Below are 25,907 nucleotides of genomic sequence, written 5' to 3'. Positions count from 1 at the left end.
TTACGGTATAATAATAGTATTATTAAAGTCTTATGTTTTGAAAATGGTGCCATATAGTAAATATGTTCCATTAAAATAAGTTCCAAGTCTCAGATTCTTGGTAAATACATATAAAGGATTTACCGTGCCTTCTCAGAGGGTTGCTTTGTACATTCGAGTCAAAGGAGGTAGGTAAGTTTCACATCAATCAGTAATATGACTGGGTATAATCAGGGTGGATCATTATTATCTACACAAGTATTTCCTTGCACTCTTTTCCCCTGCTTCTTTCCCAGACCCATAGGCATAAACACAGTGCCTATCATTTGTAACACCCTGGTCAGGTCCTTATCATCCCTGGTATTGACACATCTGCCCGTCCTCCAGCCTCTATCCTCTTTCCTTTAACCTGCCCTCTATTCTATTACCAAGGTGATTTTTATAAACTGCAAATCTAGTAAGTCCCTTGCTCAAAAATCTTTGGTGGCTCCCCATTGTGTGGTAAAAATTTAACTTCAAGATAAACAAGGCTTCACATCACTTATCAATTGTAGACTTCTGTAGCTTTAATTCTTTCTGTCCCTTTTATTCTAATTCCACAGATTTGTATACAGCTCCCTAAACTCATTATTTTTATTGTACTGTTTCATCATGTTTCACTTGCTGTTTTTTACATTTTGGATCGTCTCTATCCAACCTCATTATGAAATTTTATTCATCCTTCCAGACCTAGCTCAAGAATATCGTCCTCTGAGGAGCTTTATCCTAACCACTTTCTCAACAGACTCGAAACTTTACCTAGAACGTGCTTCTATCATTATCGCACTGTAATTTATATATGTAGACATCTTTCTCCATGGCTGGATTATGAGCTTCTTAATGTCAGAAACGATACTGATTTTATGATCACCAGGATTTAGCCTGGAGTACATACTTATTATTTACTAATATGTACTGAATTAACGAGTCTATTGATGATGAATACACATTATATTTTCAATACTGTGAGATGTGCCAAAAACTTACATCCTTGTTCAGAGTCAAAAATATATTACTGACACTGAGGTGTTCTCTGAGTACTTCTGATTTAGATTGGACTACAAATATGTTGTTACCTTATGTCAGTCATTATAAAAATATAGAGCAATAAATGCAGAGAGATACTTGCCAATCAGAATGTGCCTGATTCACAGATATCTAGATGAGAAGGTTTTCTCATCTAATATGTCAAACATCATAACCCCTTGTTCTTTAAGATGTTGAGTGAAGCAGAGGGTTAGGAATCAGAGATTTTTTTTTTAACTCAAGTTCTCATTCAGAATGTAGAGATTCTGATCCCTTTTCTAAAGTAGAAGATAAGAACATCTATAGTCAGGGAAAAGAGTGATTAATGGGTTTAGCTCACCAGGACTGTGTGAACTGGGAAAATTTAGGACATCCCCTAAACGTCCCATACTCTATAGTGTAACCCTGAAAACAAACCTTATAAACACCTTACCTGTATCAGGAACTGTATGAGAAACTGCAAAGGGAGAACTGGAAATTATAAAAAATTCAGAAGAAATAACCCATATTTGTACTGTAAGGCTTATTTTTTGTCTATTACATATGGATGTGAGAGTTGGACTATAAAGAAAGCTGAGAGCCAAAGAATTGATGCTTTTGAACTGTGGTGTTGGAGAAGAATCTTATAAAGCCCCTTGGACTGCAAAGAGATACAACCAGTCCATCCTAATGGAAATCAGTTCTGAATATTCATTGGAAGGACTGATGCTGAAGCTGAAACTCCAATACTTTAGTCACCTGATGCAAAGAACTGACTCATTTGAAAAGACCCTGATGCTAGGAAAGATTGTAGGTGGGAAGAAAAGGGGATGACAGGATGAGATGGTTGGATGGCATCACTGACTCAATGGACATGAGTTTGAGTAAATTCTGGGAGTTGGTGATGGACAGGGAGGCCTGGGGTGCTGCAGTACTTGGGGTCGCAAAGAGTTGGACATGACTGAGTGACTGAACTGAATTGAACTGATCAGGAATTACTTAGTGTATAGTCACAGATTTGTGGAATTCAAAACAATTTCACCATCACTCTTGTTTAGTTATTTAGCTATGTATGAGCTAAAGGGCCAGACACTTGTTATAAAAATATAAGTTCAGGTCCTCAGGAAGTTTATGAAACTGAAAGTCATTTAGTCATGTCCAACTCTTTGCAAGCCCAAGAGTTGCAAGCCCCAACTCTTTCCAAGCCCTAGTCCATGGAATTCTCCAGGCCAGAATACTGGAGTGGGTAGCCTTTCCCTTCTCCCAGGAATCTTCCCAACCCAGGGATAGAACCCAGGTCTCCCGCATTACAGGCAGATTCTTTACCAGCTGAACCACCAGGGAAGCCAAGAATACTGGAGTGGGTAGAATATCTGTTCTCGAGTGGATCTTCCAGATCCAGGAATTGAAGTGGGGTTTCCTGCATTGCAGGGGGATTCTTTACCAGCTGAGCTACAAGGGAAGCCCCAAGAAGTTTATAGTTTAGATCAAATGTTCTAAATAAGAGATCCCTGGCCTCTAAGTAGATCAATGTATATTTCTTATGACTTTATGGAACTTTTTGACATAGTATGGAAAATCTTCTGTGTGCATGCATTTTATCAGGAAAAAAGTCATGAAACTTTATCAGATGGTTCATATGTAAATTCCAAGATGTTCAAAATGGTCAACTGAAATGATGAGATGTACATGTGTTGTGGTTATTAGTGTAAGGATATTCCACAAAATATCAACTTATAATTTTATGTCTTTATGTATGGTTGGAGACGGCAATGGCACTCCACTCCAGTTTTCTTGCCTGGAAAATCCCATGGATGGAGGAGGCTGGTAGGCTGTAGTCCATGGGGTTGCTAAGAGTCAGACACGACTGAGCGACTTCACTTTCACTTTTCACTTTCATGCATTGGAGAAGGAAATGGCAACCCACTCCAATGTTCTTGCCTGGAGAATCCCAGGAACGGCGGAGCCTGTTGGGCTGCCGTCTATGGAGTCGCACAGAGTCGGACACGACTGAAGCGACTTAGCAGCAGCAGCAGCAACAGGTATGGTTACAGACTATAATTTAATCATTTCTTTAGATTCCCTGGTGGCTCAGATGGTAAAGCATCTGTCTGCAATGCGGAAGACCGGGGTTTGATCCCCAGGTCAGGAAGATCCCCTGGAGAAGGAAATGGCAACCCACTCCAGTACTCTTGCCTAGAACATTCCATGGATGGAGGAGCCTGGTGGGCTACAGTCCATGGGGTCGCAAAGAGTTGGACACAACTGAGCGACTTCACTTTTTATGTTTAAGTAACATAAGGATCTTTATCTCAGCATGTCTTCTTACTGTATTGGTTATTCAGTGATTTCTTTAGCCAGAATAGTAACCTAAAAAACACATTACATTTGAGACAAATTTATGGCAAGTCATCTCTAAAAATAAAAAAATACGTATGAGAATAAAGTTATTTTACTAGGAACAGCATGTGCTTAGTATTTCCAGAGTATTCGTGCTTCGGGGTTTTATTGACTTATAGTATGACTTCCAAGAATGCAATCTGAGCAAGGCAGGGAATAATAGCCCTCTATAAAGAAAGCTGAACACCAAAGAATTGGTGCTTATGAACTGTGGTGTTGGAGAAGACTCTTGAGAGTCCCTTGGACTGCAAGGAGATCCAACCAGTCCATCCTAAAGGAGATCAGTCCTGGGTGTTCTTGGAAGGACTGATGTTGAAGCTGAAACTCCAATACTTTGGCCACTTGATGCGAAGAGCTGACTCATTGGAAAAGACCCTGATGCTGGGAAAGATTGAGGACAGGAGGAGAAGGGGACGGCAGAGGATAAGATGGTTGGATGGCATCACTGACTCAATGGACATGGGTTTGGGTGGAGTTCGGGAGTTGGTGACGGGACAGGGAAGCCTGGCGTGCTGAGGTTCATGGGGTCACAAAAAGTTGGACACAACTGAGTGACTGAACTGAACTGAACTGAATTCCAAAGTCAGTTCATTCTTCTCTACTGTTGGCAATGGAGCACTAATCCTAAATTTAGTTAGACAAAATTTTACATGTAAAATGTAAAATTGATACATGTAAAATAGTCTTTAGTTTTTCAAGTATAGATTATATTCTTTTTTTTTGTCATTTTAGAACAAAATTCAGCTTTTTCTTACATACCTAATGAATTGAGTCCTGCAATGTTTGAAGTTTATTTATTTATATAATTTTCTGCTTAATAAAAGAAAAATTATGGCCTCAGAGCTCAGCCTGGTTTAAGTGTTTTTGATTATTTTGAAGTATACAAGTTTGGTCTTTTTTAAGAGTTTCACCCAATGAATGTAGGCCAAAGGTAAAAATTTGAAAACTGAGTATCAACATCAGGACAATCTCAAATATTACCCAGGAAAATGAATTAGTGTCTCTGATGCAAATGACTAAATGCTAGTGGCTGCACACTGTAGTCAGGATTAGACAGGAAGAATCAAACATCGGCTTCTTACCAGGGGATCCCCCTCTGTGTCAGCTTGTGGAATGTGCTTTGAGGTTGTAGCTTCCTTCGTGGATATACAGCCCTCATACCCAACATCTTCTGGTCGCAACTGAAGTAATGCTGGGCCTTCCTGAGGCAGAGATGCTGAGCTCCATGGGTATGTATCAAGCACCCACTTGGAGGGATCTTCCCAAGGTGCTCGTTTCCCATACATCTAAAAAGTGATCACATATTTAGCACATATAAAATAAATTCCTTGTGTGTGTGGGTTTTTTTTTTTTTTTTTTGGCAATGCAGCTTGTAGGATCTTAGTTCCCAGAACAGGGATTGAACCCATGCCCTCAGCAGTGAAAGCCTGGAGTCTTAACCACTGGACCACCAGGGAATTCCCTACATCTCTGTTCAGTACAGAGGTGGCTACTAATTGCACATTGAGTCCCTGTGGGACTTTCAGGGGAATGAAGTGTCCATATGCTATTTCCCAGATTTTAAACTATCTGTATAGTTCACTTTAAATTTGAAGGCTAGACAAAATAAATGGGCAGCATTTGGGGGAGAGTATGAGGGATGTTTATTTTAAATACATAAAGAAATGACTACCCACATTTATCTTTGTTAGTAATTTTACAAACTAAATGAAAGCTCAACATTGAGAAAGGGAAGTTCCAGTAATAGAGAAATAAAAAGATTCATGCTAGACACTAAATACCTTTATTTACTAAAGTGTACTTTGGAAAGATGATGAATACAAGAGATTTCTTTTCTCTACTTCATTCTACTCAGATTTTCCTTGACAATAAGCATTCTTTCCCTGACAACCATTTCCATCAGATTAATTTCCTCTGTAATCTCATTGCTTCCTATTAAAACTTCTTTGAGATATTTGTTTGTAAGACCACTGAAAACTTTGTCAGAACTCCTCTGGAGGAAGAAAGTTGATAAGAAAGAGATTATAAAGCCTGGTTAAAATACAGGTAGTGGAGTAGACAGCAGATGAACACAAGTGACGTTAAAAAAATTTTAAACTGGAAGCAAAGCCAAAACCAAACGAGAAACAGCACACTAAGGAGACAGAGGTTGGTGGGCTTGGGGGAAAAAAAAAAGAAAAAGTACAGACCACAAAGGCATAGAAAGAAAGGTTAAAATTAAGAGTAGAGGGTAGTAACATAGGCACACTAGTTCTTTGATGGACTTTCCTACTCTACTGAGGGCAACCCTGGTTATTAGGTGTACATTTGGTCCCAGGAGGCACCGAATACCAGTGTGAAGCGTTTCGTGTGGTTTGCTGTGCTTCAGTGAGACAAAAACAAAATGGCGGATGCTGAGTCCAGGAAAGGCCCACAGTCTGCTTGGAACTGTCTTTTGAGCTTCTCCTGGAGAAGTTGCATGGGTTGTGGCAGGCTTGCCTTAAGGAAAAAAAAAGTTCAGGTCTTGATATCTACACATCTAGGGGATAACAGTCAGAGAAGGCAATGGCACCCCACTCCAGTACTCTTGCCTGGAAAATCCCATGGACGGAGGAGCCTGGTAGGCTGCAGTCCATGAGGTTGCACAGAGTCAGACATGACTGAAATGACTTAGCAGCAGCAGGGGATAACAGTAGGAGTAGTAATCAGCTTTTTAAAAATAGTTCTGTTATTTTGGAGCAGAAATTGTCTCTCAGTTAAAAATCTACTTAGATTGCTATACAACTTAAACTAATTGAAGGAAAGTATATAAATCTTGGAATGGAAACATTACAAAAAGAATATGAAAATCTAGCAGAATCAATTGATGATGTCCAGAATCATCATGGACAGCAAAATTGGGGGTGACCAATAAAAAGGTAAATAGGCTCAATTCTGTATTTCAGAGTTAAGTAGATGTTATAGAACAAGAAATGAAAGAAGAGACATTTAAATATTCAGAAGGAGATGATCTGACTGCTGACATTTCAAGAAAGACAGAATCATCAGGATAAAAATCAGAATCCAGTGCATCACAGTGTTTTTTCGAACTAGAACATCTGGCAAAGAGTATTTGCCATACGGTCCCCCACCAAAGCATCAGCCTTCATTTGGGGAGAAATTATTCTATTCCTCTCAACTCAGATTTTATCTTTGCAACCATGCTTTATTTTTCCACCTTTTGTTCCAGTTCATGGTTCTTTGTTGCCAGTATATCCAAGAAAATAGTTCATGACATGTGTGATTTCTCTTCTTCCTGTTCCTCCAGAAGTCACATATGGACCATCCCAAGAATATCATCTGCCAACAGACTTCCAGTCCAGCATATCCTTCAGTAGTGATAACTCTCTCCTCACCAAAGGGTTTTCCTTTTTTTCTCAAAGTGCTGTATCTGCCTCCTGCATCCTCCGTTCCCCCCAAGCCTCAGCTATTCCCTATGTTGTGATTGATCCAACTTTCACTCTAACCTACTAACAAACATCTAGAACCACAGCAGAAAACTTGAGATATTTTTATTTCTCCTCAAAAAAAATTTTTTGGAGTATCTCTCCAAATCTTTATTTAAAGGGAATTTTTATAGAATGATAAATTCTTAGGATGGTGCTTTATAAATAATGACTTGAACATTAAAAATGCTACATACTTCTAAAAAACGAGATTTAAGGATTTTTAAGGTATTACTGTTTTTGAGTTTTCAAAACCCTTCTAATTCTTCTGATGTATTAGCAAATGAATAAGAAATAAGGAAAATTTAATATATAAAGATTTGGATAATAGTTTACTAATGCTGAAATAGATCTAGAGGAACACATAATTAATTTAAATATTAATTTAAAAATCATGACCTCATGAATATTTTAAATAAAATTTCATACAAATATATGATGTTTTTGGAACAAATAATTGAAACCAAGAGACCCAACTTACTTCTGAGATAGCATAATAGTTTTAGATGAATCTTGACATGTACTAAGTTATACTTGAAAATCAAAACTTTTGGCACAGTCTTTAACTTTGGTGGAGACATTTTCTCAGGCTGGTTTGGCTCATACCATTAAAAATATGAAACTGAGTTATTTAAATCTGAGGTAGAACCAGTTGATAGCATTCTCTAGGATCATTACCCCTGTACGTTCTGAACATCCTCATAATATTCATCACGTTCACCATCCTGTTAGTTCTAAATCACTGCCATGCCTTTCTACAAGGTGAGGAAAGCATAAGGAAGTGAAAGGAAGTGAAATGAAGGAAAATAGACAACCAATTTTTTTTAGACAGTGATATAAAGACTTAACACAGAGCTGCAGATGACAAAATGTGAAAAGCATGAAGTATATCTTAGTTCTGGCAGTACTTGTGATAACCAGAAATAGAGATGCCTAAAACTGAGAACAGAGAAAAGCAAAAACTGCCTAAACCTTGGCTGAGTTATTGTAAAGATGACTGGATTTTTCTGCCACAAGTTTGGTGATTATACAATGCGAATCTTAAAAAAAAATTCACACAAGGAAAAATAATCAAGACTTACAGAAAAGGGATGATATATTTTGTTGAAAAGGGGTTTTCTTATTAGGGATGTATTTTGATTTCTTAGTTAAGAGTAAATAGAAGGGGTGGTTGCAGGGCCTTGATGTAAGGTAGAGGAGGGAGGAGCAGAGATGCTGCTAAACCAACCTGTTTTGAAAAATGAAATGCCTTAGATTTAGAGCACCTGTAAAAACAGAAAGGAATTTTGCAAGGGATGTTAAAGGGTTTCAAGCAATGAAACATCCTAAAGCAGGGAATCTATTAATGTAAGCACAAACTACTTGCTACTGATTATATAAGAAGAGAATAAATGGGGAATTTCCTAGAGATCCAGTGCTCCCACTGCAGGTGGCATGGGTTTCACCCCTAGTCAGGGAAGATCTCGCATGCTGTGTGACATAAGAAAAAAAAAAGAAGAGAACAAATGACCACGGTCCATATCAACATGCCTGTTTTATAAGATGCAGAACTGTGCAATTAACTAGCTATCTAATAAGAACAGTTCGTAAATACCAATGGCAATAAATTTGGCCTTCAGTGTGTTCTTATTGGAATTCTTTCTCCTACATATTTATTCTCAGAAAAAAATGTATTAGAAACTATTTGTTCTTTCAAGCTACCTTTATTTTTCTGCACAAATCAGAGAAATTATTTTTTTTGTTTGTTTTTTTGCTTTTAAAGGATGATTTTTTTTTTTCTATTTCGTTTTTTAAAACAGTTAAGAAAATTGAGTACTATACCTGCAGACCTTCTCTTACTGCCTCCAGAATATAAGGTACCAAAGAATAGTTCCAGAGATCCATGAACCATACTCTAGAACCTTCTACATCCATGGGACAAGGCAGGAAAAGTCGAGGGCCTGAGAAGAAAGAAATAACAAACCATTTATGAGAATCCCTGTATTTAGCAATCTAAAGACATATTTAGACACCGTTCTGGGGGTATTAATATGCTTCTTATAGGATTCTTAGAAAATTATAATCTTGGTCAGCTTAATTATTATCAGTGTTTTACTGAAGATCCATCTTCAGGACCCTCCTTTATTTTTACACTAAAATCTTAGTCTAATACATAACATTTTAGTATTAGGAGAAACCTTAAAGGTCATAATCCAGTCAATCTGCTCCACTTTACAAATGACAAAACTATGATGGAATGAATTGTCAAATATAAAATATGTCATTATTTGCTGGAAGTGGGCCTCTGCAGTGGTCTTCTGATCCCAATTGTAGAATTGTCCTAATTCTTTCTACACTGTGCCTTTAGTGAGTATATCTTTCTGATCCACAAGGATCAGCAAGGAAAAGGGGACTTTTTTTGTGTGCAACTTAAGAAGGAATATAAAAGTAAACATCTTTATGCCAACTCAAGACAAATAACTCAAACAATTGTATCTTCATGAAAATATAAAATGCCTAAATTATCTTAAAATCTCTCACAACTATAATTCATATATGCTAAAATTTGTTTTAGCATAAAAATGATACTCTAAAAAGATATGATTTATTTCACATGGCTACCTGACTTTTAGTTGTCTATATTAAACTAATATAGCTGTCTACATTAGTTGATGTTAGCAAAGTTTCATGCTTGTATGCGTGCTAAGTCTTCTCAGTCATGTCTGACTCTTTGCAACCCTAAGAACTGTAGTCTTCCAGGCTCCTCTGTCCATGGGATTTTCCAGGCAAGAATACTGGAGTGGGTTGCTATGCCCTCCTCCAGGGGATCTTCCCATCCCAGGGATTGAACCCACATCTCTTATGTCTCCTGCATGGATAGGCAGGTTCTTTACCAGTAGTGCCACCTGGGAAGCCTTAGTAAACTGTAACAGTCAGATGAAAAGACACAAAGCTTGAAGGCAAACTTTCGGAAGGAGGAAAAAAAAATGAAAACTTAAATTTTTGGAAGCTTCAAAAACATTAGCTTCAGTTGTTATTTTCTACTTCCAATCTGGCTATCTTAACCAAGTACTCTTAGTTCCTGGAAAATGGCATATTACAATTTTGGAGCTCACCAATTGTAACATCAGAAGAACTGTGTGTTTCTAAAAAACTGTTGAGATGATGCCACGTCTTAGGAATCCAATCTATAATTTTGACTAGGTCATTATTGCGAATGTTCCTTTCAATTTCCATCTCTATCAGTTTCCTTCGAAGGTATCTGCCTAAAAAGCCTTTCACTGGCTCTGTGTGGTTTGCACATAGTACCCACCTATAAAAAGAAAAAAAACCAATCAAAACCAAAACCCAGAAATCCTTATATAAATTAAACTTAAAGTCCACAGTGGTTCTCTCTCCAATATAAAGTAATAATGTTCCTATTTCAGTTGGAGGCCATATGTTAATGATCAAAGAGATGAGACAGTCTATTAACATTAGAGCTAAACTGTATGTAACTTTTCTTTCTGAGCTAAAGAGAAGCTCATGTGCGTCACAGCAGTGAGTGGGAGTGTGCACGCTGAGCACTCTTCTGTAGGAGAATCACAAATCCTGAAATAGGAACTCTCTTCACATTTCTCACATTTAGAAGAAAAGTATTCTACTTTAGCTGTAACATAGTGAGCAGGAAAAACATTTCTTTTTTCTTCTTTTTTAAAGAAACACTTCTGATTATAGGTCAGGGATCACAAAATGTCTGCTTGAGAAAGAGTGTCAGAAGAAGTGAGAATTATTTCCACACCCCAGGTTACCGATTCGTCAGTGTACAAATGGAAAAAAACAACCACCAAAAGCAAACAGAAAAGAGACAATACAAACAATTCCAACTTATTTTTACCTGAAATTGTGATGTAGCTCTAGATTTGGTGATGAAGAAACTCCCTGATTCATTGTTCCAATAATATATGGACTGGAGACAAAAAGAAAAGAAAATGTATATGCATTAAAGGTAAAAGATATTAATACGTTAAAATTGCCTCAGGAAACAATTTGGATAAACTTGTATTCTTCCCTTTAAAATTATGCTGTAAAGGGGTAATTTTATGACATTTGGCTGGAAAATGACAAAGATCACTGAAGTAGAAATTAAGATTTGGGGCTCAAATGTCAGCTCTGGCATCCTAGGCAAATCATTGTAATCATTTTCCCTCTCTAATCCCATGTTTACTCATATATAAAATAAAGAGATTAAGTAGAATAATCATAGGGATCTCATCCCACTCTAATATCTAATGATTCTTTTGCTTATAATCCAATTAATTAATTTTTCCTTTATTATTTCATATTTCTAGCAGAGATAACTGGGATACTTGCACCATTGAAACTAACATTTATGCAGTTGTTCTTATATGTTCTTTTTTAGAGATCATACTACAGTGAATCTTAACAATCTTTTCAGATTTTTTATACCCTACTTTAACCTTTTCTCTCATGTAAATAGCTAAACATTAGAATCACTAAGGACAAAGGTATATCTGAATGTAATAAATTTATTTCTATAGGAAGGTTGAATTTAAACTTTACTATGGACTAAAAATGAAACAGTTCTATAGCCTTGTTCTAGTTCTTAATTTCCCTGATTCAAACATTCTGTTATTGATAAGAGTCAATAATAGGGCTTCCCTTGTGGCTCAGCTGGTAAAGAATCCACCTGCAATGTGGGAGACCTGGGTTTGATCCCTGGGTTGGGAAGATTTCCTGGAGAAGGGAAAGGCTACCCACTCTAGTATTCTGGCCTGGAGAATTCCATGGACTGCATAGTCCATGGTGTCACAAAGAGTTGAACACAACTGAGCGACTTTCATATCACATCACATAGCCTCGTTCTAGTTCTTAATATTCCTGATTTAAACATTCTCTTATTGACAATAGTCTTCCAGACTTTTAGCATACGCGTGGAAGGTAATATCATCAAGTAAATACTGTTGCTATAAAAGCACCTGGGACACAGTTGTTGAATGAATAAATAGACGTTTGTAAACATGGTATAATAGTAATGAAGGCTTTTCAAATTAACGACATCCACTGCTGCTGCTGCTGCTGCTAAGTCACTTCAGTCGTGTCCGACTCTGCGAGACCCCATAGACGGCAGCCCACCAGGCTCCCCCGTCCCTGGGATTCTCCAGGCAAGAACACTGGAGTGGGTTGCCATTTCCTTCTCCAATGAGTGAAAGTGAAGTTGCTCAATAGTGTCCGACTCTTCACAACCCCATGGACTAAGCCCACCAGGCTCCGTCCATGGGATTTTTCAGGCAAGAGCACTGGAGTGGGCTGCCATTGCCTTCTCCGAATGGCATCTACTATAGGTCCTAAAGGGAATAAAGGCACAAGAATGCAAGTTTGATCCCCATTTTTCATATTTCATCATTCAAAATATTTCAAACATACCATTTATTGTATTTACAGTTGAGAAAACCATTGAAGATATCACTCAAAGAGCCCACATGATGAAGATTATCGAGAATTATTACAACTGGAAGCTCTGCACCATTATTATCAGCACTGCATTGTTCAGCCAGGTTAGCTAGATATTGTTGCAATTCCTTTAAAAAATAAAGAAAACAAACACATCAATGATAAATTCATACTAATGGTAAGCAATTCATACTTTAGGAATAATGCATTTTGTCTTCCATCTGAGTTCTGTGATTAAAACTCATAGATCATTCCATTGATATAAAATCTTATTCTACAAAGCAAAAAACATATAATGTTGAAAGTGTACATTTTTAAAGCAAAGAGAAAAGCCAGTACAGAACATCTGAAGCAAATATAAAACTGTAAACACAAGGACATATTTCTCAGTTTGTTCTCTCCCTGGAAGAAAGGCAAAAAAAAAAATGAATTCTTGATATGAGCTCTTATGGTAAACCATAAATATTGAGACTCCATTCTTACTTTTGATATAATTATAAAAATGGACTTTAGCAAGCCTTATAATTTGAGGTATAGACTAAATCCAAAATGATACCCCTAAATTTCCATTTAGACTCTAAACATCTTAATTATTTTGATGAGGTGCATCTGAAAATACAGCCCTGGGACTCAGATAAAACTGTGGTTGGTTGGTTGTTTGATTGACTTATTTATTATCTGCATGCAACTGTTGTAGTTTAAAACAAAGACAAAAGTTGTTATATTTCATTGGGTCACTTGACATTAGCATTTAGCATTTATTAAGTTTCTTGGTTATTTACAGGTATTTTTCCTTTCTAATAGCTTTTAATCTAAATATGATAACCAGTTCACTGATTGCTGTCACAGATGGGTAGGCCAGAAACATAATTAGGTTTCTTAGAATTATCCTAATCAGTAAGAGCATTTCCATAATATTTGCATATTTACAATGACATTTTCAATTTGTAAATCTTGAGCAGGGTTAAAATCAATTTCATGATGGATCTTGAAAATAATGAATAGAATTCCAAATGATAAGTATGTAGTTTTTTACTCTTGCAACACAGATTTAGCAAGTGCCTACTATGTGCCAGGTACTCTGGCATCAAGGATTTAGAGCTTACTTCTACATTCTAGGCATTATAGTTGACAAACAAAAGAGCAGGCCAACAAGTAAATCACAATGTAGTGTGATAAGTGAAATGCACAAAGCACTATAGAAAAACTAAAGAGAGATATCTAATTCAGATTTAAGGTTCAGAGAAATACGCTATGGGGGTGGGAGGTATAATTGAAGAATAAAGAGTAAAGCATAAGAGCTGGAAGATATGAGTGTGTGATGTGTTTGGAGAAATATTAGTGTTCTGCTTTTGCATAAAATGGTACACGGTAGTAGTGATCTCAATGAGAGAAAACAGAAAAGACTGAATCCATGCAGAGAAATTTGGATTTTACTATATAAACACAAACACCACTCATATGCTGTTGTTGTTTTGACAAGGGTAGAGAATTTATCAAAGAAAACATATATTTGAAGGATTTGTCATTGTTCAGTAGCTCAGTCATGTCTGACTCTTTGTGACCCCATGGACTGTAGCACACCAGGCTTCCCTGTTCTTCACCAACTCTCAGAACTTGTTCAAACTTATGTCCATAGAATTGGTGATGCCATCCAATCATCTCATCCTCTGCTGTCCCCTTCTCTTCCTGCCTTCAATCTTTCCCATCACCAGGATCTTTTCTAATGAGTCAGCTCTTGGCATCAGGTGGCCAAAGTACTGGAGCTTCAGCTTCAGCATCGATTCTTCCAATGAATATTCAGTGTTGATTTCCTTTTGGATTGACTGGTTTGATCTCCTTGCTGTCCAAGGGACTCTCAAGAATCTTCTCCAACACCACAGCTCAAAAGCATCAATTCTTCAGTGCTCAGCCTTCTTTATGGTACAACTCTCACATCCATACATGACTACTGGAGAAACCATAGCTTTGACTATATGGAACTTTGTTAGCAAAGTGATGTCTCTGCTTTTTAATATGCTATGTAGGTGGCATAGCTTTACTTGCAAGGAGCAAGTGTCTTTTAATGTAGATGCTTGAAGGACAGGATGATCAATTAGAAATGGAAAAACCAATCAAGATGCTTACTGCCTTGAGTAGGTTAGGCACATACAGTATGCAGATAACTACAATTCATAGTGGAAAATAATACATTACCTCAAAAGAGTATACAACAAAGATTTTGTTCACTGCATATAAAGATTACTTGTGGCTTCTGGGAAAGACTTTCTGGTGGCAGTATTATTTGCTATTAACTTTTTATTCTAAAGGTTAGGTGATCTTTTGATGCTTAAAAATGGAAGAATAGCTTTCCACATAGAGACAAACAAAGGCAAAACACAAAAATATGAGCTCCATGTAGGAAAGAACCAGTAGTATATGTTTTGTGAAAGAGTTGTAAGTAAATTGGAAAGAAAAGTTTGCAACTTTGAATGATTGGTAAGACTACTGGACTTTTCCTACTGACAGTGAAGAAACATTCACTATTTTGGAGATCTGAGTAATGTAGCCAGAATCATGATTTTTAAGTGAGGTAAATATATTGTTTAACTCTATACTCTGAGCACATCATGAGAAAAGGTGGGCTGAATGAGTTACAAGCTGGAATCAACAGAGGTGGGAGAAACAGCCACAACCTCAGATATGCAGATGATACCACCCTAATGGCAGAAAACAAACAGGAACTAAAAAGCCTCTTGATGAGGGTGAAGGAAGAGAGTGAAAGAGCCAGCTTAAAACTAAATACTAAGAAAAAAACTAAGATCATGGCATCCAGCCCCATTATTTCATGGCAAATAGAGGAGGAAAAGGTGGAAGTAGTGTCATATTTCCTCTTCTATGGCTCTAAAATCACTTCGAATGGTGACTGCAGAAATGAAACCAGATGTTTGCTTCTTGGCAGCAAAGTTATGACAAACCTAGACAGTGTGTTGAAAAGTGGAGACATTACTCTGTCGACAAAGGTCCGTATGGTCAAGGCAATGGTCTTCGAAGTGGTCATGTACAGCTGTGAGAGTTGGACCATGAAGAAGGTGGGGCAGTGAAGAATTGATGCCTCTGAACTGTGGTGCTGGAGAGTCCCCTGGACAGCAAGGAGATCAAACCATCAACCTTAAGGGGAATCAACCCTGAATATTTGTTGGAAGGACTGATGCTGAACTGAAATTCCAGTATTTTGGTCATCTGATGTGTACAGCTGACTCATTGGAAAAGTCCCTGATCCTGGGAAAGATGGGGGGGGAGGGCAGAAGGAGAAGAGGGCATCAGAGGATGAGATGGTTGGATGGCACCACCAATACAAGGGACATGAACTTGGGCAAACTTCAGAGATGGTGAGGGCAGAGAGGCCTGACCTGCTGCAGTCCATGGGGTTGCAAAGAGTCAGACACAACTGGGCAACTGAACAACAACAAGTATATTGTAAAGGAAGAAGAGAAATCAGTCAAGAGAATACTGAAATTGCTGACGCCAAGACACACTGTGGGACTCAAGAGGAATAATAGAGGTATGGGAAGATTTTTGACCTAGAGCAGACAGCAATGGGGAGTCACTGCTGGATTTTAAAGTGATCAGCTTTTAATTATGAAAAGACATTCCATTTCCACAAACTGAAAGCAAAAAGAGACACACAGAGAATTGGAATTTAATGGAAGTTGTAAATCAAGCAGTTAGTAAGCAACTGCAGTAGCCCAGGTAAGCGATAGAGTGTTCATTTGTTTGGGAGGGTGGTGGTAGCAGAGATGGATAGAAGAAGATGCATTTGTGATACATTTTTAGAGTTGGAATTGGCATTTCTAAATATGTATATTTACTGTACTAATGGAAACATATCTGTAAGCTAACAGAAATGTCTACCATATGCAACACGGGTATGGCTAATAGTGTCCAACTGGAACCGACACAAGTTCAAACAAGGAAGTTATCTGGATGAAAACAGATGTGGAGGAGATCAGAATGTTGAGGAATATTTACATTCACTGGAAGGTGAAGGAAAAACAGTCAGTGAACGACACTAAGAAGGAGCTTACTAGAAGGTAGGAAGGAAACAGGAGAGAATTCCATAATCATGAAAATGAGAACAATTTCTAGATAGGGGGATCAATTATAGTAATCAGGTACACATAAATCAAAAGAGAGAAAAGAGGAGGGAGGCGAGAGGAGAGGAGGAAGAGGAGGAGGTGAAGCAGGGAGGTGGCTGAGGGAGGGAGGTGGGGACAGGGAGGTGGAGAAGCTTGACTTGGATTTGGTAAATAAGAAGTCACTGGGTGATTTCTGAAAAAATAGGGCTAGAAGATTCTATTACAGTTCTCTTTTTTCTTGAGACTGGTAGCAGATTCCTTTGGGAATCTAATAAAAGGTATGGACCAGTCAGAAGTAGAAATAGGCAAATACAAGTAATTCAGTCATATAACTTGAGTTTTTTTTTTTTTTTTTTTTAACCCCACTTGAAATCATTTCATGAACTTCACTCTAGCTTAACTGGGGTAAAATCTTAGATTGAAGTATTGATATATTAGCATTAGAAGTTTTAGTCCAAGATCTAATAAGGCAGAAAAATAAACAGGTATATCTACCAGATGAATATTGATAATGAGACGAATCCCATACTTTGAAAATACACACAGAACACAGAGGTTGCATAAAAACTATTGATCACTGTTTTCCCTCATTTTGACTCTAGACACACTCAAAATGAATCTGCCAAGTCCAGCTTTCTGATCTTTTCCCACCTAACATTCCAAATGGCTTCAGCCGGCCACATATTCTTTACTGAATCCATCTCCAGCCTTCTGGGCCCACTATATCAAATGTCACAAAGTGTAATTGTTTATGTGTCCTGCTTTCAATCAAAGTATTCCAGCTGGCAGCTCAAGAGAGGGCTTGAAGAATGGGAAGAGGGACAGAATGTAAAATGCAGAGACACCCAAAACATGAAAAGATTTGTTTTCATTTGATGGTTTATTGGTGGACGTTTTTGGAATCACTGAGTACTTTGTGCCTTGTCCCTTCGGAGCTATCAGAGGCACAGCATAAAGCATGTCAGCAGTTACGCAGCTCTGATTCTCAGGGAAGGCGTTTATCTCCCACCTTATCCACCCTTTACTGTCGTAACCGACACTTAGCTGCCCCTCCCACAACGCTAGCCTGCCATCCCCAGTTTTCTATACCACTCTCACATACCATCAACTCCCAGAAAATTATCGCAAATTCTCTAAAAATGTGGCAAGAACTGGCCAAATTCTCAGGCCAGGACTTGGTATCCAACATTACTGATGGGTCATTCATATCTTACAACCGTAAAGAAATAATAAACATTTGTTAGTTGGATTCTGTGCTTTCTTGGTGATGAACACTATGTGACTTGTCCACGGATCTCTTCCTATAACTGTTCTCTAGTGTCATCCATTCTGTTCACTTTTGTCATGCTTTATTTATTACTTTATAATAACAAAGATTAAACTGACCTCATAATGGCACAAGTGATTTTATTCAGAAAAAGTAGAAAATAAGAGTGCTGGCTGTATTTGATCAAATTTTAAAGGCCATATAAATTGTTATTGCTTAAAAACATCCCCAAGCACTAAACATTTTTTAACTGAAATAAAAATAACAGATATAACAGTGTCTTATGGAGTGAGGCAAATTTTAGAACTAATGTAAGTTACCCTACTTTATTTTAGCATGTCAAATTATATCCTGAGGAAGGATGGTCAACTTGACTCAAAATTTGACTTTAAGTGATTCTCCAACTTTATCAAAGTCCCGTTTCCTCTAATTAATCTCCTATTTTCCAACCAGTTGCTTTTTTTTTTTTTCTTTTTTTTCCAGAAAAAAGTACTTCTAAAGAGTTCTTCCACATTAACATTAAGGAAAAATCAAAGAGAACACAGGGTAATTAAGATATGTCAATTCTTTTATCATTTTGGCTGAAAAGAAACAAAATATGTTAAAGCTTTTAAATAAAGCTTGCCAACATCCGCTGGATCATGGAAAAAGCAAGAGAGTTCCAGAAAAATATCTATTTCTGCTTTAATGACTATGCCAAAGCCTTTGACTGTGTGGATCACAATAAACTGTGGAAAATTCTGAAAGAGATGGGAATACCAGACCACCTGATCTGCCTCTTGACAAATTTGTATGCAGGTCAGGAAGCAACAGTTAGAAGTGGACATGGAACAACAGACTGGTTCCAAATAGGAAAAGGAGTATGTCAAGGCTGTATATTGTCCCCCTGCTTATTTAACTTATATGCAGTGTACATCATGAGAAACGCTGGACTGGAAGAAGCACAAGCTAGAATCAAGATTGCTGGGAGAAATATCAATAACCTCAGATATGCAGATGACACCACCTTTATGGCAGAAAGTGAAGAGGAACTAAAAAGCCTCTTGATGAAAGTGAAAGAGGAGAGTGAAAAAGTTGGCTTAAAGCTCAACATTCAGAAAATGAAGATCATGGCATCCGGTCCCATCACTTCATGGGAAATAGATGGGGAAACAGTGGAAACAGTGTCAGACTTTATTTTGGGGGGCTCCAAAATCACTGCAGATGGTGATTGCAGCCATGAAATTAAAAGACGCTTACTCCTCGGAAGGAAGGTTATGACCAACCTAGATAGCATATCGAAAAGCGGAGACATTACTTTGCCAACAAAGGTCTATCTAGTCAAGGCTATGGTTTTCCTGTGGTCATGTATGGATGTGAGAGTTGGACTGTGAAGAAAGCTGAGCACCGAAGAATTGATGCTTTTGAACTGTAAGGATTGCAAGGAGATCCAACCAGTCCATTCTGAAGGAGATCAGCCCTGGGATTTCTTTGGAAGGAATGATGCTAAAGCTGAAACTCCAGTACTTTGGCCACCTCATGCGAAGAGTTGACTCATTGGAAAAGACTCTGATGCTGGGAGGGATTAGGGGCAAGAGGAGAAGGGGACGACAGAGGATGAGATGGCTGGATGGCATCATTGACTCGATGGACATGAGTCTGGTTGAACTCCGGGAGTTGGTGATGGACAGGGAGGCCTGGCGTGCTGCGATTCATGGGGTTGCAAAGAGTCGGACACGACTGAGCGACTGAACTGAACTGAACTGAACTGATGAGGAGACCCAGAATTCATTGGAGGCATTAAACATGTAGGCTGAGGCAAACAAGCAACTGTGTCTTCTGCTTTTACTTAGAGAAGAGTTTAATATTCTGTCTCAGGTGCCATGTCTCTCTCTACTTAAAATGAGAATATTTGGTTCATCAACAATCTGAATAGTGCTGAATTCCAAGGACGTAGTCAGAATTCATGTGCTTTATTGAGTCAACGTGAGGAGATAATATCCTGCATTATACACAACTCTGCTCTCCTTGAAAAATACATATAAGACAATTTGAACAAAGGTCTGTGTGTGTCACAGGGGTGGGTGGTCTGTATGGGTCTGAGTGTATTTGTATAAGAAATCCTCATTGCAGCCAAGAGCTATAATTAGTAACTGTGGGCAACCCTTAGACAGTGCTTGCTATGTGCACTATTCTCTCTCTTCCTGGCTTCTATTTCTCTCTCTCTCTCTCACACACACAGAGTCACTCCTTTAGTCCTTAACACAACTTCACTATTTTCCCCATTTTATGGCTGGGAAAACTGAGGCACAAAGAAATTAAAGACTCAGCCCTAGGTTCCACAGTTGGTTGGTGTCATGAACTTAATGAACTATTCCTTTAAGGCATTTTTGTTCACTAAATTAAACATCTTTCAAGAATTTAGTGGTTTGGGGCTGCTTTGGGGAGTCATGTTTATTTTCTAAATATTTGTAGGAGGGAGGTTACTGTGAGACTGGGTCAGTTTAGATCATTTAACCAGGTCATTTTTGAAAAAAGTCACAGTGACCCAGTGTCATCTGGGTAACCTCGAGGTATTGCTAATAACAAATGTAGTTTCCTAAGAGAGCCTCTGGCTGCACTGACTGAGAATGTAGTTAGATTAACTATCAGTAAAAGTAGCCCTGTGTTAGCGGTATGTGACGCATCAACTATTTTCTTTTTAAAATTGTTGACTGCTTGGAGTATATGAAAGTACTGGCTGCGTTTTATATCCCTCACGGCTATTTGAGAGCTGAGAGTGTTCAGGATGATAATTCTGGTATGCCAGACCTTAGTATAGACTCATCTCACACACTAGCAAAGTGATGCTCAAAATTCTCCCATCCAGGCTTCAACAGGACACGAACCGTGAACTTCCAGATGTTCAAGCTGGATTTAGAAAAGGCAGAGGAACAAGAGATCAAATTCCCAACATCCACTGGATCATCAAAAAAGCAAGAGAGTCCCAGAAAAAAACATTTACTTCTGTTTTATTGACTACGCCAAAGCCTTTGACTGTGTGGATCACAACAAACTCTGGAAAATTCTTCAAGAGATGGGAATACCAGACCACCTGACCTGCCTCCTGAGAAATGTGTATGCAGGTCAAGAAGCAACAGTTAGAAATGGACATGGAACAACAGACTGGTTCCAAATCGGGAAAAGAGTATGTCAAGGCTATATACTGTCATCCTGCTTATTTAACTTATATGCAAAGTACATCATGTGAAATGCCAGGCTGGATGAAGCACAAGCTGGAATCAAGATTGATGGAAGACATATCAATAACCTCGGTTATGCAGATGACACCACCCTTAAGGCAGAAAGGGAAGAAGAACTAAAGAGCCTCTTGATGAAAGTGAAATAGGAGATTGAAAAGTCAACATTCAGAAACCTAAGATCATGGCATCCAGTCCCATCATTTCATGGCAAATACATGGGAAAACAATGGAAACAGTGACAGACTTTATATTTTGGGGCTCTAAAATCACTGCAGATGATGACTTCAGCCAGAAAAATTAAAATATGCTTGCTCCTTGGAAGAAAAGTTATGACCAACCTAGACAGCATATTAAAAAGCAGAGACATTACTTTGTCAACAAAGGTCCATCTAGTCAAAGCTATGGTTTTTCCAGTAGTCATGTATGGATGTGAGAGTTGGACCATAAAGAAAGCTGAGTGCTGAGGAATTAATGCTTTTGAACTGTGGTGTTGGAGAAGACTCTTGAGAGTCCGTTGGACAGCAAGGAGATCCAACCAGTCCATTCTAAAGGAAATCAGTCCTGAATATTCGTTGGAAGGACTGATGCTAAAGCTGAAATTCCAATACTTTGACCACCTAATGCAAATAACTGACTCACTGGAAAAGACCCTGATGCTGGGAAAGATTGAAGGCAGGAGGAGAAGGGGACGACAGAGGATGGGATGGTTGGATGGCATCACCGACTCAATGGACATGAATTTGAGTAAACTCCATGAGTTGGTGATGGACAGGGAAGCCTGGCAGTGCTGCAGTCCATGGGATTGCAAAGAATCAGACACAACTGAGCAACTGAACTGAAATGAACTGACTGAGACCTTAGGTGATGGTGAAATGGAATACTATTCAATTTCCTAAGTTTCCTACACAGAAATCTTATAGAAATATGATGTAAACAATTTTCTGCTCCCAGAATTTCTGCTTAGAATATATTAATCATACCCAAATCTCCATTATTACAATATTCCAGTTAATTCCTTATTTATTATGACCCAGACCAGATACTGACTTTTGAAAGCTCTGATTCCTCCAGGAAGAGTTCTAGCCTCTTGCTTCCATATTATTTACTTGGATCTCTTTTTGCTCTAACATTTCCTAAATGGATGTCTAAGAGAAATTAGACAATAGAGACCTTGTTCTTTTCTGCTGTCAATTCCCAATGCTTATGAAGTACTAGATAACTGAATGCCACTGAGCAGTCTTATTCAAATTCACAAATAGGATTTATTCATCCTCCAGATTCCAGCCTTAGCCAATGAGATAGACACGTTTCCAGGCACAACATGGAAGTTTCATGTAATCTTAATGCTTAGTTGAGTAATACAATTACGGATAAATGGCAGCGGTTGTCTTAGGAGTCTGTGACTTACCTTACTAGACTTGTGATCCACATTAAAAGTGGCGATTGCATCCTCTGTTTTTTTCCTCCCAGATTTGGTTATTACATATTCAGCAAGTTTGTGTGCTAAATAAGTCTTTCCAGTACCACTAGGTCCTGAGAGTATAATTCTGTGATGCTCCATCAACAAGTTAAAGTATCTTTGGGTAATTGGTTTAGGAATCAGAGTATCAAAAACAAAACTGTCCAAACTGTTTTCTTCTACCCCTAAAGGGAGAAACAAAGGGAAGAGAATGGCTTATGGTTCTACATAAGCTAGAATTTAAAACACAGTGTCAACTGGCACCTGGGCTTTGTTAGCCGTAGGAATAACACTCCTTGCAAGAGACTTTCCTTGACATTTCTGTCTCACAAACATGTGTTGCTATTTTAAGACAGAATACATGAGAAATAAGGCAGAGTGAACACAGGAATGAAAGCAAGCCAGTTGCTTTTCCTGAGACTCTCTCCCCTGTCTACTTCATGCTTCCCGCTTATGTTTCCACAGAGAAATGGAAGCATTACTATGAATGCTATCAAGAACTATTCTTCTCTTTGAAGGTGGTAATTTTGTTAAGCATAAATATAAAAATTTGTGTTCTTCTCTTTTCCCTCCTCTTTTCTCCTTCTCTGTACTTCCTTCTAGCTCTCATTATACATCCCTGCTATACCATCACTTAAGCTTTTGAAAAATATATATTGTGATATTTGGCAAGGAATTAAGGAGAGCAACAGTATCTCAACTATCTTAATCATAAAATCAAATATTGACAAATCCCTCTATTAATCCATAGTTACCTAGATATGTTCTGAACTCATCAACATATGTGAACAAGAAATTATGGAGACAAGGATACCTGAGATATTCCATTTACCTAGAAATAATCACATTATTCAAAGCAAAAGAATTTCTCATCCCTGATTCTTAACTTCCATTCTCTGTCCCCAGTGGGTATTCACTGAATATGTGCTTAGTCTCTTCACTGCGTCCAACTCTTTGTGACCCCATGGGTTGTACCCTGCCAGGCTCCTCTGTCCATGGGATTCTCCAGGAAAGATCACTTGACTGGGTAGCTATTCCCTTCTCCAAGGGATCTTCCCAACCCAGGGATCAAACTTGGGCCTCCTGCATTGCAGGCAGATTTTTTACCATCTAAGCTACCAGGGAAGCCCTTGCTAAGCATATATATTTTAAAATTGAAGGTATAGGGATGAATATATTACCTTAGACTATGCAATAAACTTTTAGAAATTTCCCCTAAATCAAAGAGGATAATGTAGAAAACCTAGAAATTTGAAATTTGACAAGTCACTTCCTTTATGAGTCCTTGAGAATCTTCAAAATTACATCTCAAAACTCAAAGACTTTAATTTACTTGATTTTTGTTTTTAGTTGGATTTTTGTGTTTTTAATATAAATATGGCTCATCTCATACCCAAATTATTAAAGTAGTTAGCCTACTTTTCAAATATGAAAATTTGAAGTGAAACTGCAAAAAAAAAAAAAAAAAGAAACATTGGTAACAATGAAATTGTGGGTTTTTTTTTCCATTTTTATTTTTACCTTTCAGGTTCACAGTGATGACGTTATTATCACCCACAAGGTACCCACACGGCAGCAGCTCAGGCACTTCTGGGCCATGGGATCTGGTCACGTCTCCTATACAGTAGCTGGCAATGCAGTCAGAGCTCAGACCAAGGCTAGCGGAGGTATCAATTCTGAACACATATTCCTGAAGTTGTATACACAAAGATGCAAAGTCAAAACAGAGGGACCACTCTTCTACCAGTGTAAAATTCACGGGGATATGAAACTAGCTATCATGAATTTTAGAACTGGGTACTACAATAACTATTAATATCACACAGCATAAAGAGAAAGCTTCCTTTAATATTTAAAATGCAGGAGAGGAAAAACAGATATGCACATGCCATTAAAGCTAAGGGAAACATCCAAAATGAAACACGTTTGAAAATTAGTATCAGGATATCTTGTACAACGTACCTTAAAGAGACGTCTAATTACACCATCTAAGACATCCCACTTGGTTTTTCCACTAACACCAATGGATCCTATCAAATATGCCTGAGACTTCTGATCCTAAGTAAGATCAAAATAAAATAAGATAAAACACAACTGCATCTTGTTTTATTATGTCTACTAAAATATTAATATTGGTGGTGATTAACACGAAAATATATATCAAACTTATGGTTTATATAATAGTAGACATACACAGTGGATTATACAAAATACCCCAGCAAACAAAACAACCAAAGTAACTAATTAACTAACAAGCAAAGTAACAAGAATAGCAACAAAACAAGAGAGAAAGAAGTTAGATGAAGTGGTATGGCCAAGGAAAACTGATTCATGACCTGTTCAGTAGAAAGGAAAGGTCCAGGAGAGAACAGCCTTCCATTTTAGCGAGCATGTACATTTCTGAAGAGAATCAGCTTGGTGGGAAGGAGATGGTGATAGAGATGCAACAGAACTATATCTTGAGTTCTAAAATGTCATCTTAACATTTTTGCAATCTAAATGTTAAGTCCAAAACTCAGTTTATTATTTTTTATTTAGATTATCTCTAAGATCGAATCCAAATTTGAAAAATAAGTTATCCATGGCAGTATGGGATTCATATATTCACAACTCAGGCTCTACTTTGAATTTATCAGAAAATTCAATATTTAGAATACTTGCCAGGAAATCCTACAGGATTACAAGGAATCCTTGAAGATTCTTGGAGAATCTTCAAAATTACATTTCAAAACTCAAAAGATTTTCATTGACTTGATTTTTTTGTTTTTTGGTAGGGTTTTGGTGTTTTAAATATAAACATGGTTCATTTCACAGCAAAACTATTAAAGTGGTTAGTTTACTTTTCATATATGAAAGTCTAAAGATGAAACTACATCTACCATGTAATTAAGAAAAGTGATGTTAGGTCAAGTCACTTAGCTGGCTCTGACCTACATTTCTTCATCTATAGCATTTAACTCTATAAGGGTAAATGATTATCACCACTACTTAGGTATAACCTGAAACTAATATTTGTTTTTAAAAAAAAGTTAGAAATTCATAGCAAAACCACTGTTATTTTTATACCACTGTTATAGACTGAATGTTCTTGTTCCACTCAAATTCATATATTAAACCACAACTCCCAATTGATGGTGTTTGGAAATGGAGTCAGCAGGAGGTAATAAGAGTTAAATTAGGCCATGAGAGTGGGTCTGACATCACAGGATCAGTAGCCTTCTAAGTCGGAGAAGGCAATGGCACCCCACTCCAGTACTCTTGCCTGGAAAATCCCATGGACGGAGGAGCCTGGTAGGCTGCAGTCCATGGGGTCGCGAAGAGTCGGACACGACTGAGCGACTTCACTTTCACTTTCATGCATCGGAGAAGGAAATGGCAACCCGCTCCAGTGTTCTTGCCTGGAGAATCCCAGGGACGGTGGAGCCTGATGGGCTGCCGTCTATGGGGTCGCACAGAGTCGGACACGACTGAAGCGACTTAGCAGCAGCAGCAGCAGCAGCAGCCTTATCTAAGTAGGGGAAG

The 25,907-nt window shown here is 38.0% G+C and overlaps 1 protein-coding gene across 7 annotated transcripts in view; it reads right to left on the bottom strand.

Moving 5' to 3' along the window:
- The window catches only part of NAV3 (neuron navigator 3), a 902,555-nt gene that overhangs the window by 4,328 nt on the left and 872,320 nt on the right, over positions 1–25,907 (bottom strand). For all 7 annotated transcript variants that reach the window (XM_086398822.1, XM_086398818.1, XM_086398819.1 and 4 more), the window contains 8 exons: positions 24,348–24,443; positions 23,907–24,075; positions 22,335–22,570; positions 12,294–12,448; positions 10,744–10,815; positions 9,983–10,179; positions 8,709–8,827; positions 4,506–4,709 (listed from right to left, as the gene is read on the bottom strand). In XM_086398822.1, coding sequence (XP_086254948.1) covers positions 4,506–4,709; positions 8,709–8,827; positions 9,983–10,179; positions 10,744–10,815; positions 12,294–12,448; positions 22,335–22,570; positions 23,907–24,075; positions 24,348–24,443 — 1,248 coding nt within the window. The remainder of the gene's footprint in view (positions 1–4,505; positions 4,710–8,708; positions 8,828–9,982; positions 10,180–10,743; positions 10,816–12,293; positions 12,449–22,334; positions 22,571–23,906; positions 24,076–24,347; positions 24,444–25,907) is intronic.

Source organism: Bos grunniens, chromosome 5 (assembly GCF_055505025.1).
Source record: "Bos grunniens cultivar Pamir isolate PY7600 chromosome 5, Bosgru_T2T1.0, whole genome shotgun sequence".
NCBI classification, from domain to species: domain Eukaryota; kingdom Metazoa; phylum Chordata; class Mammalia; order Artiodactyla; family Bovidae; genus Bos; species Bos grunniens.
The sequence above is the reverse complement of the archived record's forward strand: the minus strand, read 5'-3'. Positions and strand labels throughout refer to the sequence as shown.